The sequence below is a fragment of the Peromyscus maniculatus genome, chromosome 1, assembly GCF_049852395.1.
Source record: "Peromyscus maniculatus bairdii isolate BWxNUB_F1_BW_parent chromosome 1, HU_Pman_BW_mat_3.1, whole genome shotgun sequence".
In the NCBI taxonomy this organism is placed as follows: domain Eukaryota; kingdom Metazoa; phylum Chordata; class Mammalia; order Rodentia; family Cricetidae; genus Peromyscus; species Peromyscus maniculatus.
In genome coordinates this window covers 160,192,859-160,206,419 of record NC_134852.1, presented here as the reverse complement: position 1 = coordinate 160,206,419, position 13,561 = coordinate 160,192,859, and the positions used below count along the sequence as shown (strand labels likewise).

The window sequence follows — 13,561 nt, the reverse complement described above, 5'->3', positions numbered from 1 at the left end:
TAGAGTCATCCAAGAGGAAGGAGCCTCAATTGAGAAAATGTCTCCCTAAGATCAGGCTGTAGGGCATTTTCTTAATTAGTGATTCATGGGAGAGAGCCCAGCCCATTGTGGGAACACTGCTAGGCTGGTAGTCCTGTCTTCTATAAGAAAGCAGGCTGAGCAAGGCTCTATAAAAAAGCATGGGGCACTCCTCCATGGCTACTGCACCAGTTCTGCCTCCAGGTTCTTGCCCTGCTTGAGTTCCTGCCCTGACTTCCTTTGATGATGAACTGCAATGTGCAAACTTAAGCCAAATAAACCTTTTCCTCTCAAGTTGCTTTAGTCATGGTATTTCATTACAGAAACAGTAACCCGGGGCTGGAGAGATGGCTCAGTGGTTAAAAGCACTGGCTGTTCTTTCACAGGTTCAATTCCAAGCACCTACATGGCAGCTCACAAATGTCTATAACTCCTTTTCCAGGGGGTCCCACACTCTCATACAGGCAAAATACCAATATACATAAAATAAAAATAAGTAATTTTAAAAAACAACAGAAACAGTAACTCTAAGACACTTATCATGCAATTCAGCCTTATTTGCACTAACACTCTAGGTAAAGGCTTTCCAGTTGTGACATATTGGAAGGAGGAGCACTCACACCCCTGTAATAAACCCCTCAACCTATGTTCTGTAGGGAAGCTCAATAAATTCCAGGATTCCCTAGGGTATATTTTTGACACAATTGTACCTTGGTTTGTACTTGGGTCATTAGGAGAAGAGGTAGACAGAGGTTGTTTATGGGATGAAATTTTAACATGTCATTATTGTCCAATTCATGCCCCTCCCCTATGTAAGTTTTTAGCAGGACATTAACCACACAAAAAAAACACATATCCAGACCAACTTTGTGATCATGTGACACATGAAAGTTTTATCAATAGAATATGAATGAAAAAAAAAAAAGACAAGCAACTTCCAGATTAAGCATTTTCACCTTCTGACTGGATGGAAAAATGGAAGTGAGTCACTGAGGGCCAGGCACAGGAGGGCAACACCCTAAAACTCTGGCACAACAAGAGAGGCAGGACCTGAGCTCCATGCAGAAGTGCCCGACCAGTTCACTTTTATGGGAAAGAAGTCTATCTTGTTTAACTCAGTATCATAGCAACTTTCAGATACAACCAAATCAAGTAATCAATACAAGAGTCTCCCAAGACTTTATTACTAAGTTTATACATTGGAACGTTCAACTTCATCTATTTTTCTATTACAGTTTGACTGAACAATGAGAATGACACATGGCAAACACAGTAATTCTCAAATGAGGGATGATATGCTAAATCTGTTATCCTGAGTTCAGTCGTTGAGACCTACATGGTGGAAAGAGAGAACTAAGCCTTATAAGTTTTCCTCTCATGTCTACACATGAACCCAAGCACCAGTGCAAGCCACATATACACACACAAACAATAAAAGAAATGAAACAAAAAATTAAAACCAAGTACTCAGAGGGTGAGGTAGTGATCCAGACAAGAGGAATTGGGTACTGAAGTCTGAGTCAAGAGCAAGAAGAATCTCAGGCCACAAGATAAGTGGTTGTATGGGTCATCTGTGAAATTGTAGAGTTAAGGCAGGACAAGATAGGGCTTGAGCCCAAGCTTTCTCCCTGGAAAAATATCAGTGAGAATGAATTTTCCAAGCAGAATGTGAACAGTTAGGAGTATGGGCAATAGTGAAACATTTTGACTTACAAGATGAAAACTTGGCTTTGAACTGTCAGTCCATAAATGTTTTATTTTGTATTTTTGTATAGCTAGGGGTGGAACATGGGGCTTTGTGCATACTAGACAGGCCTCTGCCACTGAGCTGTATCCCTATAACTTGTAATTTTGATAGCATTTAATGTGGCTGTCTTCATGATAATATGTTTTGGTTTTTCTTTCATTCTTTCTCCTTTTTTTGTTTGTTTGTTTTTGTTTTTTTGGACAGGATTTCTTTGTGTAGCCTTGGCTGTCCTAGAACTAAGTCTCTAGACCAGGCTGGCCTCAAACTCACAGAGATCCACCTGCCTCTGCCTCCCAAATGCTGGGACTAATGGCTTGTGCCACCATTGCCTGGCTAGTTTTTGGTTTTTCAAGACAGATTGCTCTGTGTAGCCCTAACTGTCCTAGAACTCACTCTGTAGGCCAGGCTGGTCTTGAACTTTGAGAACTGAATGCCTCTGCCTCCTGAGTGCTGGGATTAAAGGTGTATGCCACTACTTCCTGGCTTTGATGTACTTAATATGTAAAAAAGTATAGGAGTGATGTAGTCAAAGGAACAGTCAAAGATAATGATTAGGCTATCTCACTTGCCCTGCTTTATATAGTATAATTAAAAAATAAGTAAAAATAGGCTTTAGCATCAAGACAGAGCAAGGCATGAATTCTGACATTATCCACTCCAAGTTCTATGAGTGCAGGAAGTTTTGTATTTTGTTCAATGCTATGTCCTTCAAGTTCCCAGAACAATGCCCACAAAGAGCAGCCAGCAAAAAATTGTGGCATAGCTGGGCAGTGGTGGTGGCGCACACCTTTAGTCCCAGCACTCAGGAGGCAGAGCGAGGCGGGTCTCTATGCGTTCAAGGCCAGCCTGGTCTATAGAGCGAGATCCAGGACAGGCACCAAAACTACACAGAGAAACCATGTCTCAAAAAACAAAAACAAAAACAAAAATTGTGGCATAAACAAAGTCTATGACTTTGTCTCAGTATAACTCTAGAAAACATATAGCCACTTCAGTCTCCATTTATAAACATAACAGCTGCAAAAAGGAGGAAAACTCAGAAGAACTGTTGATTCAAACCCAAACTAGGCTACAGTATCAGTTCAAAACCAGGATGCTGTCTCAAAAAAAGGGAGGGGGGGAGCTGGAGAGATGGCTCGGAGGTTAAGAGCACTGGCTGCTCTTCCAGAGGTCCTGAGTTCAATTCCCAGCATCCACATGGTGGCTCACAACCATCTATAATGAGATCTGGTGCCCTCTTCTGGCATCCAAACATATGCCCAGGCAGAAGACTGTATACATAATAAATAAATTAAAACTTATTAAACAAAAAAAAAAATCTGCTGGGCAGTGGTGGTGCTCACCTTTAATCCTAGCACTCAGAGGCAAAGGCAGGTGGATCTCTGTGAGTTCTAGGCCAGCCTAGTCTACAGAGCCCAGGACAGCCAGGGCTACAAGAGAAACCCCATCTTAAAAAAAAAAAAAAATCTAAAAGTTAAAGCATAGCACCTGACAATGTAAGGTGCTCAATAAACAGTTTTCCTTCCCACATTCCTGTTTCCACTGAGATGTGTACATACCATTACTTCATACTTCATTCATTACAATATTGTCATACTGTAATTAAGAGTTATCAGTTAAGGGATGGTAGCACGTGCCTGCAAATCCCAACACTCAAAAGTCAGAGGCAAGAGAATCAAGCATTTTAGGCCAGCTTTAGAAACACAGGAAGACAAAAGGTGCACTGGACCACAAATCTTCAAGGAAAAAAAAAAAAAAAAGCCTCACAAATAAAAAAATCTAGCAACCAGACTGGGAACCATAACCTAGTAATCCTAGAACTAGGGAGGGTTGAAAGTTTGAGGCAAACTGAGGCTACATAAAGAGAACCTGTCTCACCCTCCTCTCTCGCAAGGGGTGAAAAAGCAAAGCAACTTAAAACCTCTATTCAAGACACATCCTAGCATCCTTTCGGGCCCTTTGGCATCTCCTTGCAGAAGTTCTTTTCTTTCCTCACCTTCAGTGGCTGGATTTGTATCAATGCTCTTCTGTAATCTCTTGTAGCTTACTCTCTCAATGGGCTTTTTGCAGGGACAGAGTCTCAAAATCAGAATGTAACCAAGGCTGACCCCACCTCCCAAGTGCTAGGTGTACAGGTATGACCACTATGGCTAGCTTAATAAGCTCTTTATTTTATAATTTCAACTCTGTGCTCAATTTTCAATTTCTTTCTTTTTCTATCCTGTATTTTGATGATATAACTCGCCTCCTCTCTAACCTACACTGAGGTGACATGTAAAAAGCCTAAGTACAGAGTCACCAGCTGTTCCACTCACACTAGCAAAAGGGATATGTGGAAACACACTGACCTGAAAAGTCAGGAAACAAGTCTTTATTCTAGTTCTGCCACTCAGCCTGTGTGATCCGGCCGGTTTGCCTTCAGTCTCCTTTCAAAACTCCCCCGTCGTAATTTTACAAGTCTAGTATTTCAAAATGGCTCTTCTCAATTACTCCATCACTCCCAAGTCCTCTGCATTTTCCCAGCTTTATCTCCCTATATGCAATATATTATCCAGTCTCCCTTCTAAAACTGAAGTTTCTGCTTTTGGAAAGGTTATTTGCAGGTATTTTTATTTGAGCTTTTTGTTTTCACAGGGTCTTGCCCAGGTTCACCTCAAACTCTCAATCTTCCTGCTTCAGCCTCCAGAGTGCTGGAATTACAGGGCTGGGATTAAAGACAAAGGTTGTCACTCTAATGAGGCAATGTGCAAAGAAGAAAAGCCTACCATAACAATAAGGAAGCACTAGAGTTTTGGCCCTGGTTCTGTACTGAGTAAATCATTTCATTTCCACACCTCCATTTGTACTACAAAGTCAGGTAGAAACAATTCGTTTAGCTCTAAAAATCCAACTACTGCTTTTTTGGTAAGCATGCATGTTTGTTTGTTTGTTTGTTTGTTATTGTTTTTTTTGTTTTTTTTTTTTGTGTGTGTGTGTGTGTGTGTGTGTGTGTGTTTTGAGACATGGTCTCACACTTCAGCTCAAACTGGCTAAAACTCATGGCAATCCTCCTGCCTTAGCCTCCTACATGTTGAAATTACAGGCATGAGCCACAACACCTGGCTTACCTCTCAATCTCAAACTCTTGGTGATTACATTTAATCTCAAGGATAATATCCTCCTCTCCCTTTAAAGAAGCAGTTATTTCCAAAGTACGCATCTGCATACTGAGACAATACATAATGCTATAGATTATGTATAAGCACTTACATAAATGTGGATAACAGATGTAAGACTTTGAAAATATGCAAAAATCTGGCCTATCTATAGTTAAATCCATATCTATAGAAGAAAACTTAAGCCTATACCTCAAGAAGCACTGTTATCACTGTTGTCTGACTACTGCTGAAAATTGCTCATGATAACTATCAGTCATCATTTTAGCATGCCAAAAATCTTGAGTAATGAGAAGACAGTCTAACATCTTATGTGGACACTACAACCTTTTTCCTAATTACTTATGAACTACTGACGTATCCTTTACTTTTGACACAATATATCTAATCCACACTAACCAAGAGGTTTAACAGGCCTATTCAAACAATCTCTCTAGTAAACCACATTCCATATATTCTCTGCACTAAAATGACAATCACTCACACTGAATGAAAAATGAAGTTAAACGACTAACAGGTAAAATTATTAGGAAAATTTCTAGACATAGGTATTACAGCACTGATTCCTCCTAGAATTACAGGTCTTAAAAACAAAGCCAGGCCGGGCGGCGGCGGCGGCGGCGGCGGCGGCGGCGGCGGCGGCGGCGGCGGCGCACACCTTTAATCCCAGCACTCGGGAGGCAGAGGCAGGTGGGTCTCTGTGAGTTCGAAGCCAGCCTGGGCTACCAAGTGAGTCCCAGGAAAGGCGCAAAGCTACACAGAGAAACCCTATGGGGGGGGGGGGGGGGCGGGGGGCCAAGAGTGGTGGTGTTCAACTTTAATCCTAGCACTCAAAAGCCTGGTCTACACAGCAAGTTCCAAGCATAGTAACACCCTGTCTCAAATGGGGTAGAGGGGGCTGGGAAGCCTGGGAATATAGCTCAGTTTTGTAACACATGCTTAGGATGAGCAAGGCCCTGGATTCAATATTTTGTTAACAAAAAACAATATAGCACTGGGCCTCATGGCCTACACCTTTGATCCCAGGCAGATCTCTGTGAGTTTGAAGCCAGCCTGCCTGGTCTACATACCAAGACAACCAGAGGTACATAATAGAGAGACCTGTCTCTTAAAAAAAAAAAAAACAGTTCGGCTTGTTTAAAAAGCACAGCATAAGGTTAGCTACTAATCATGTCTAGCCTTTTCAATCTTACAAAAGAATACACAAAACCTAGTAAGCTCAACTATAAGAACATTACTGGGAGGACTAGGTTCAGAGGTAGAGTGCTTGTCTAACATGCACAGGGCTCTGGATTTGATCCCAAGCACTACAAATACACAGAAGACACACACATACAGCCAGTAAGGTTTCTGATCTAAGATAGAATATCATGTAGCCCAGGCTGACCTTGAACTTCTGTTCTTCCTGGATCCACTTCCTGAATATTGGGATCACTGGTCCTGTTTTATGGGATTCTGGGATACAAATCAGGGCTCCATTCATGCTAGATAAGTATTTTACCAACTATGGTACATGCCCAGCCCCATAATAGGTAAGTTTAAGTGGTTCTCAAATATTTAAGAATACCATGGGGGGGGGGGGGTCCTGTGGATAGCATGTGGAGTGGGTAGAAATTTTCTTAATAAAGAAAAATGAAAAAAAAAAAACCATCCAAATAGTGATGTATTCAATAAAACTGGTTAATTTAAAGCAGTTACCATTGCTACTTCAAAAATTTTTAATTTAATGAATTAATTAATTAATGTAGATCAAAATTTGGCAACCTTGGCAATATTGACATTAATGGCCATATAACCCTTTGTGGGGAGAAGGGATCCTATGGACTATGTGATATTTAGCAGCATCCCTGGTCTATACCCACCACATACTAGTGGTATCAATTCAAAAACACCTATAGACATTTTTAAAAGACATGTGAATAACAACAAAAAAAATCATCTTCTGTTAAGAACCACTGAGGAACTAGAAAGATGGCTCAGTAGTTAGGATGGACACTTGTTGCTCTTGCAGAAGACACTGGTTTGGCTCCTAGCACCCACACAGTAGCTCACAACTGTCAGTAACTCCATTTCTAGGATATCTGATGCCTTCTTCAGATCTCTGCAGGCACCAGGCATGCACATGGCGTACATACATACATGCAGGCAAAATCTTTAAAAAAAATAAAAATAAAATAAAAATAAAAAAAGAAAGAAACAAATGAAAATAAAAAAGAACTACTAGGCTAGAACCATCCTCAGTACTCATCCTCACTGTACAGAGAATTCTGAAAAGCCCAGGAACCAAAGTTACAGACACATTTTACTAAGCAGACTATATGAGTCATGGTGGAGTTATGACCTGAGTTTTCCAGTCCTCTTCTGAAATAACATTCTCTGCAGGGCAAGAGCAACACACAAAAAGGCATACCACCTCCATGCCTTGTCTTTGCTGGCAGTCCTTAAAGTTCCCAACTCAAACAGCCAGAGAAAATATCACAAAGGGAAGTCTGCTGAACTTGAAGTTTAAAGCCCTCTCCTAACTCCACAACCACTGGACGCAGTTCAGTGCTTCTATGTCGCACTTTGGCTTACGGCAGTAAGTGTGCCAGTAGGTACATAGAAAAGGTTGTGTGAAAATCCAACTGTACTGGCTGGTTCTATGTGTCAACTTGACACAAGCTAGAGTCATCAGAGAGGAAGGAGCCTCAGTTGAGGAAATGACTCCATAAGATCCTGCTGTAAGACATTTTCTCTATTAGTGATCCGTGTGGGACGGCCTAACCCATAGTGGGTGGTACCATCCCTGGACTGGTAGTCCTAGGTTCTATAAGAAAGCAGGCTGAGCAAGCCATGGGAAGCAAGCCAGTAAGCAGCACCTCTCCATGGCCTCTGCATCAGCTCCTGCCTCCTGTTTGAGTTCCTGTCCTGACTCCATTCAGTAATGAATAGCAACGGTGAAGTGTAAGCCAAATAAACCCTTTTCTCCCCAACTTGCTTTTTGATCATGGTGTTTCATCGCAGCAATAGAAACACTAAGACACCAACCAACCAGAATATTTGGGAAATGTATATTCTTTTTTTTGTTTTTTCAGAGCTGAGGACCGAACCCAGAGCCTTGCACTTGCTAGGCAAGCGCCCTACCACTGAGCTAAATCCCCCAACCCTGGGAAATGTATATTCTAATTAAAGGGTTTAGGAGAAAAAATTTTTTCCCAATTCATTTACTATAGATAATCTTTGTGCTTCAGTACAAGATGCTAAACAAAACCATTTTGTCTGTTGACATGAAAGTCAATGTTTCATGGGTTTATGACAACCAAGTATGACTGAACAGTATTTATGATTCAGAAAACAAGCAGCCAAGAGGGCTCAGCAAGTAAAGGTGCTTCTTCAAAAGTCTGCTGACCTGAGTTCCATCACTGGAACCCAGAAGCAGAGAACTGAATGTACCAAGTTGTCCTCTGACCTCCACACACAGGCCATAATCAACCACACACAACCATCATACATGCACACACAATAATAACAATGATAATCATTTCTAACTGAAAAAAAAAAAAAAAGATTCAGGCTGGGCAATGGTGGCTCACACCTTTAATCATAGCCCTTAGGAGGCAGAGGCAAGTGGATCTCTGCGAGTTGAGGTCAGCCTGATCTACAAAGAAAGTTCCAGGACAGCCAGGGGCTGTTACAGAGAGAAATCCTGTCTCAAAAAAAAATTTTTATGTGTATATATGTGTGCTTTCCCAAGTTTATGAGCAGAAGATTCATGCAGGAGCCCAGGGAGACCAGAAGATGGTGACTGAGCTCCTGAAGCAAAACGTACAAACAGTTGTAAAGGTACAGACTGGATGTGGTGCTGGTAGTCAAATGTGTCTTCTGCAAAAGCAGTAATTCCTCTTAACCATGGGGCAATCATCTCTCCAGCCCCAGGGATAAAAAACAACTTTCTAACAGGATAAATTCAATAGTAATTATACTTGCCTCTTTCCTAAACAAAGGAAATCTAACCTGAAGGTTTTAATTAGTCAAATTATAATTAAATAACCTTTCTTGATTTGTTTTAGTCTGGTTTGGTCTTTTTGTTGTTTTCATTTGCCTTTTATTTTTCTTTTTGGTTTTTTGAGACAGGGTTTCCCTGTGTAACAGCCCTGGCTGTCCTGGAACTCACTCTGTAGACCAGGCTGGCCTTGAACTCACAGAGAGCCGCCTGCCTCTGCCTCCAGAGTGCTGGGATTAAAGGCATTGGCAAACACTGCCCAGCTTACCTTTTGTTTTTTTTGAGAGAGGGTCTTACTACTCTGTAACTCATGATGTCCTGAAACTCACTATGTAGTCCAGCGTGACATCAAGTCCACGGCAATTCTGCTTTACCTCCCAAATATTAGAACTACAAGTGTGAGACACCATATCCAGTTTAAAATAAGGCTTTTTTGGAGAGAAGATGCTAATAACAAGAATATCTTGGCTGGGCAGTGGTGGCACATGCCTTTAATCCCAGCACTTGGGAGGCAGAGCCAGGTGGATCTCGGTGAGTTCGAGGCCAGCCTGGGCTACCAAGTGAGTTCTAGGAAAGGCACAAAGCTATACAGAAAAACCCTGTCTCAAAAAAGTCCCCCCACCAAAAAAAAAAGAATATCTTCAATTGGCAATATTTACTTGGCTTAGACTTACCATTTCAGGGTATCCCTGCCCTTACTCCAATCTTTTGCTTACTTGCTATATATGAGTAAAGCCTATCACTTAACTTATACTAATTGCTAACAACTGCTTATTTTTCTATCAAGTAAAATATTCAAATGTATACAACTACCAACAGGGAACTTTGATTATTTATAAGCATGCAAAATGAAACGTGTGGATTTTCTCTTTCACTGTTTCCTGGTCCCTGAATGAATAAAATAATAATCTATGAGTTATGCTTATTGTGGTGGTGATTCAAAAAATTGGAAGGGGAGGCAGATCTCTGTCAGTTCAAGGCCAGCATCATCTACAAAGCACATTCCAAGCCAACTATGGCTACACAGTGAGAGACCCAGGTTTTTTTTTGTTTGTCCTTTTTTAAATCTACTCATTTAACCCAAGCATTTACAGGCTTTAAGTCCCTAGATAATACCGAACCACAATTCTAAACAACTGGGATTTGTTTTAAATTACATTATTCCTCTCCACTATTTCCCCTAAGCATTAAATATGCTTCTAGACTGTAAGAGAGCCAGGGAAAATGTTTTAAAATTCAAATTTTAAAATGCAGTTGTGTTACTTTAACACTTCTCAACCTGAAACACAAGACCATAAGGAACTTTTAACAGCATCTGGTGCAATGGTGCACGTCTGCAATCACATGAAGTAGAAGCAGATCAGAAGTTTAAGGCTGGCCTCAACTGGAGGCAAGCCTAGGCTACATGAGGTACTGTCTCAAAATACCAGACAAAAGATTAACAGGCATGCTAGTTATTTCTTTTCTATTATATTTATTTATTTATTTAATGTGTGTTCACATGTACAGTGCACATGTAGAGGTCAAAGAACAACTTGTAGGAATCAGTTTTCTCCTTGCATGAGTGGTGTGGGTCCCAGGAATCAAACTCTGGTTGTTAAGCTTGGATGGTAAAAAAAAAAAAAAAAAAAGCCTTTACATAATGAGCCATCAGGCTGGCCCATCATGAATAAATTCTAAATCAATTTTCAAACAAGTTCACATCCATCTAAGTTACTCATAGGAACAGGCAAGAATGAACTTCATATTTATGTCATATGATTCTCTATTATTCATTTTAGGATTTTTGTTTGGTTGACTGGGACAAAAACCTGAAACTCAAAATGCTCCTACCTCAACTTCCCGAGTGCTAGATCATAGGTATGTGCCATCAAGCCCAGCTCCATTATTTTGTTTTAATTAGTAACTACAATTTTGTTTAGAAAACCAACTTTAATTTTTATTTTTGGAGGGTGGAAGTTTGAGAAAAGGTCTCATGTAACCCAGGCTGACCCTCAAATTCAATTCACTATGTAGCCAAGCATAATTCTGACTCCTCATGTTCTGCCTCCGCCTCTCAAGGGCTAGGATTACAGGCATGCATCATCATGCCAACTCAAAAAAAAATTTTTTTTTTATTTTTTAAAACCCCATTTTGAACAACCCTAGGAACTAAAAGCTCTAGGAACTAAAACCCTAGAAACTAAAAACCCTAGCTCACAAAAAGCACAAAAATGCAAGGACCTGAGTTCAATCCCTAGTATCACAAAACAAACAGGTCTTATTTACTAAACATGAAGAAAATTATTCTGGCACACAATCACACCTACCTGTTTTTCTTATTGTTATGACTATCACAGGAGACAGTAAACCACTGCAAATAAAGTATGTTGGTACTGACCTAATGCTTAATTGTGTGGAATTTTTTTCAACCGAACGTTCCTTCACTCACGTTAAAGCCGCACAGAAACTGACTTGCCACTTTGTATGGATGCTAAATACCTGACACTTTTCCAAAGCAAAAATTCCAACCACGCCGTTTTAGTCCGTTAGTTTTTTTTCTTCACCTTTCACAAAACATTCCACTTCATATTCAAATTTGAAGACTGAGATTTGCTAAAAGATTCTTCAAACACTGCTATTGATTCCCCCCCCCCCTTCAGATTTCGCAATTGAAACTTGCAATCGTTTCGGGAGCTTACCCATTAAACAAGAATAGTGCCAGGTAAAATGACAGGCGAAATCGCATCCCTGAATTTATGGTGGGACTATTTGGTTTTCACTCAGTACTTTTACCACCTCGTGTTATGTCTTCGGAAGAGTCCAAGAACCCAAACTTACTCAAAAAAAAAAAAACTTGCAAAACAAAACGACCAATGTAGGCAAGTTCTTTTATCTCCTAACATGGAGACAAGCGCGGGTGGAAAACAAACTTTACTAATACTTGTCAGTGCCTCAAGGTCGTTCCGATTAAAATAAAACGTTCCAACTCCAAGGCCGCGCCGCAGCATTCCAGCACTTGAAGCCTGAGCAGTAAAGCATCTACCTTCCCGCCGATCCCGGCCCGTTAAGACTGACAGTCTCTGGGCTCGGCTTCCCGGCTCCGGAGCGCGCCGCCGCCCGGCACGCCCTGCCATGCACGGGGCGGAGCTCGACGGGCCAGACCACCGGGCGGCCCGCACCAAGCCGTGGGGCTCCCGGCTGAGGTCGCTGCCCGCTCCGGGAGCCCCCGGCTCCGAACTCGGAGCGGAGGAACCCCGCGGAGCCGCACGAGGAAGGGCGGCGGCAGGGACGGGTTGTCACCTCGGAGCCGAAGCACTGGGAGGCGGCGTGGGTGACCACGGAGCGGGTACAGGAGAAGTTGGACGCCTCACCTGCTCCTCTCGAGGACACCGCTGCGGTTCGCTGAGGGGACAACATGGAGCCTCCGCCTTCAGCAGAAGGAGCAGAGGCGCAAGAAGACAGGAGAGGTCTGAGGAGGCCCTAGGGGAGGGGAGCAGGCGGGGCCTGGGCTCCGGGTGAAACCGAGGAGGAGGAGGAGCGCGCGGAGCCAGAGCCTACAGCTGGTGGGGAAGCCCGACCGACGGCGCAGGGCGTGGCGAGGGCGGGAAAGCGCACGCGGGCGAGTCCCGCCACCGTTCGGTGCGCGTGCGCCGGGGCGTGGATCACGACGCGGGACTTAGGCTAGCGTACTGGAGTCTCGGGCCCGTCGGGAATTGTAGTCCGGCGCTCTCTGGGCCCGGCCCCCGCGGTCCCCGAGGCTTCTCCCCCTCATCCGGGGCGAAGAGGAAACGGAGGAGGGGGCGGGGCCGAGTGAGTCGTCTTACCGCTGAACTACAACTCCCAGCAGGCCTTGTAAACGGTTGGGGGGAATGAGGAGGACTCTCCGGAGACCCTGCTAAGGCGGAGACCAGGGCCGGGCTTTGGCTACCCGGTTCCCGCCGGGAGCCCCGACCCGGCCCGTCTAGTGGGCTTTGGTGTTCCTCGCTGTCGAGGTGGTGGGCTGAAAGAAGGGCACAACCTGGGATGACGTGACGCTTTAGTGATTTTGACTTCACAAGGACAGACCCTCGTGACTTCATTACTACCAGTATCATCACCACCCCCAATTCCTGTCCTCGACTAAGTCTTACGAATCATCACCAATAGTTAAGTAAGACCTTACTAAGTTAGGCTCCGTGTGGCACACTAGTAATCTCAGTACCCAGGAGACCCGGGGAGGACGATCATCTACTTGCCTGTCAAAAAACAAACACAAAACACAAAAACCATTAGCGTGACCTCTGCTAGAGTTTCTCTGTTCTAAGCCATGACTCACCTTTAGGCGTATAGGACCTTGTTTCAAAGTTGCTTTTTATTTTTTATTTTTTTATTTTTTTTGGTTTTTCGAGACAGGGTTTCTCTGTGTAGTTTTGGTGCCTGGACCTCACTCTGTAGACCAGGCTGGCCTTGAACTCACAGAAATCCGCCTGGCTCTGCCCCAGCCCCGGGTGCTGGGATTAAAGCCATGGGCCACCACCGCCCGTCTCAAAGTTGCTTTACAGAACGAAGTTGTTGGAAAATGCTTTTATTCATACTTGACACATACATGACTGTGAAAATACAATTTGCCTCAAACTGAGGAATACTGTTTTCTGAGTTCTAATGATTCCTAACAGATGGAGGTAGCTGTCCATCTTC

At 42.9% G+C, this 13,561-nt stretch overlaps 1 protein-coding gene across 2 annotated transcripts in view; it reads right to left on the bottom strand.

Annotated features, from left to right (window-relative positions):
* The window catches only part of Atl3 (atlastin GTPase 3), a 44,543-nt gene extending 31,598 nt beyond the window's left edge, over positions 1 to 12,945 (bottom strand). The window contains exon 1 of one of the 2 annotated variants that reach the window (XM_042260209.2): positions 12,709 to 12,945. Coding sequence is in view for 1 of the 2 variants with exons in the window: in XM_006980753.4 (XP_006980815.2) it covers positions 12,256 to 12,301 (46 nt within the window). In the remaining variant the exon portion in view is untranslated. Of the gene's footprint in view, positions 1 to 12,255 lie in introns of both variants that reach the window. The other variant, XM_006980753.4, reaches the window with a different exon arrangement.
* Between the last annotated feature and the right edge of the window lie 616 nt (positions 12,946 to 13,561).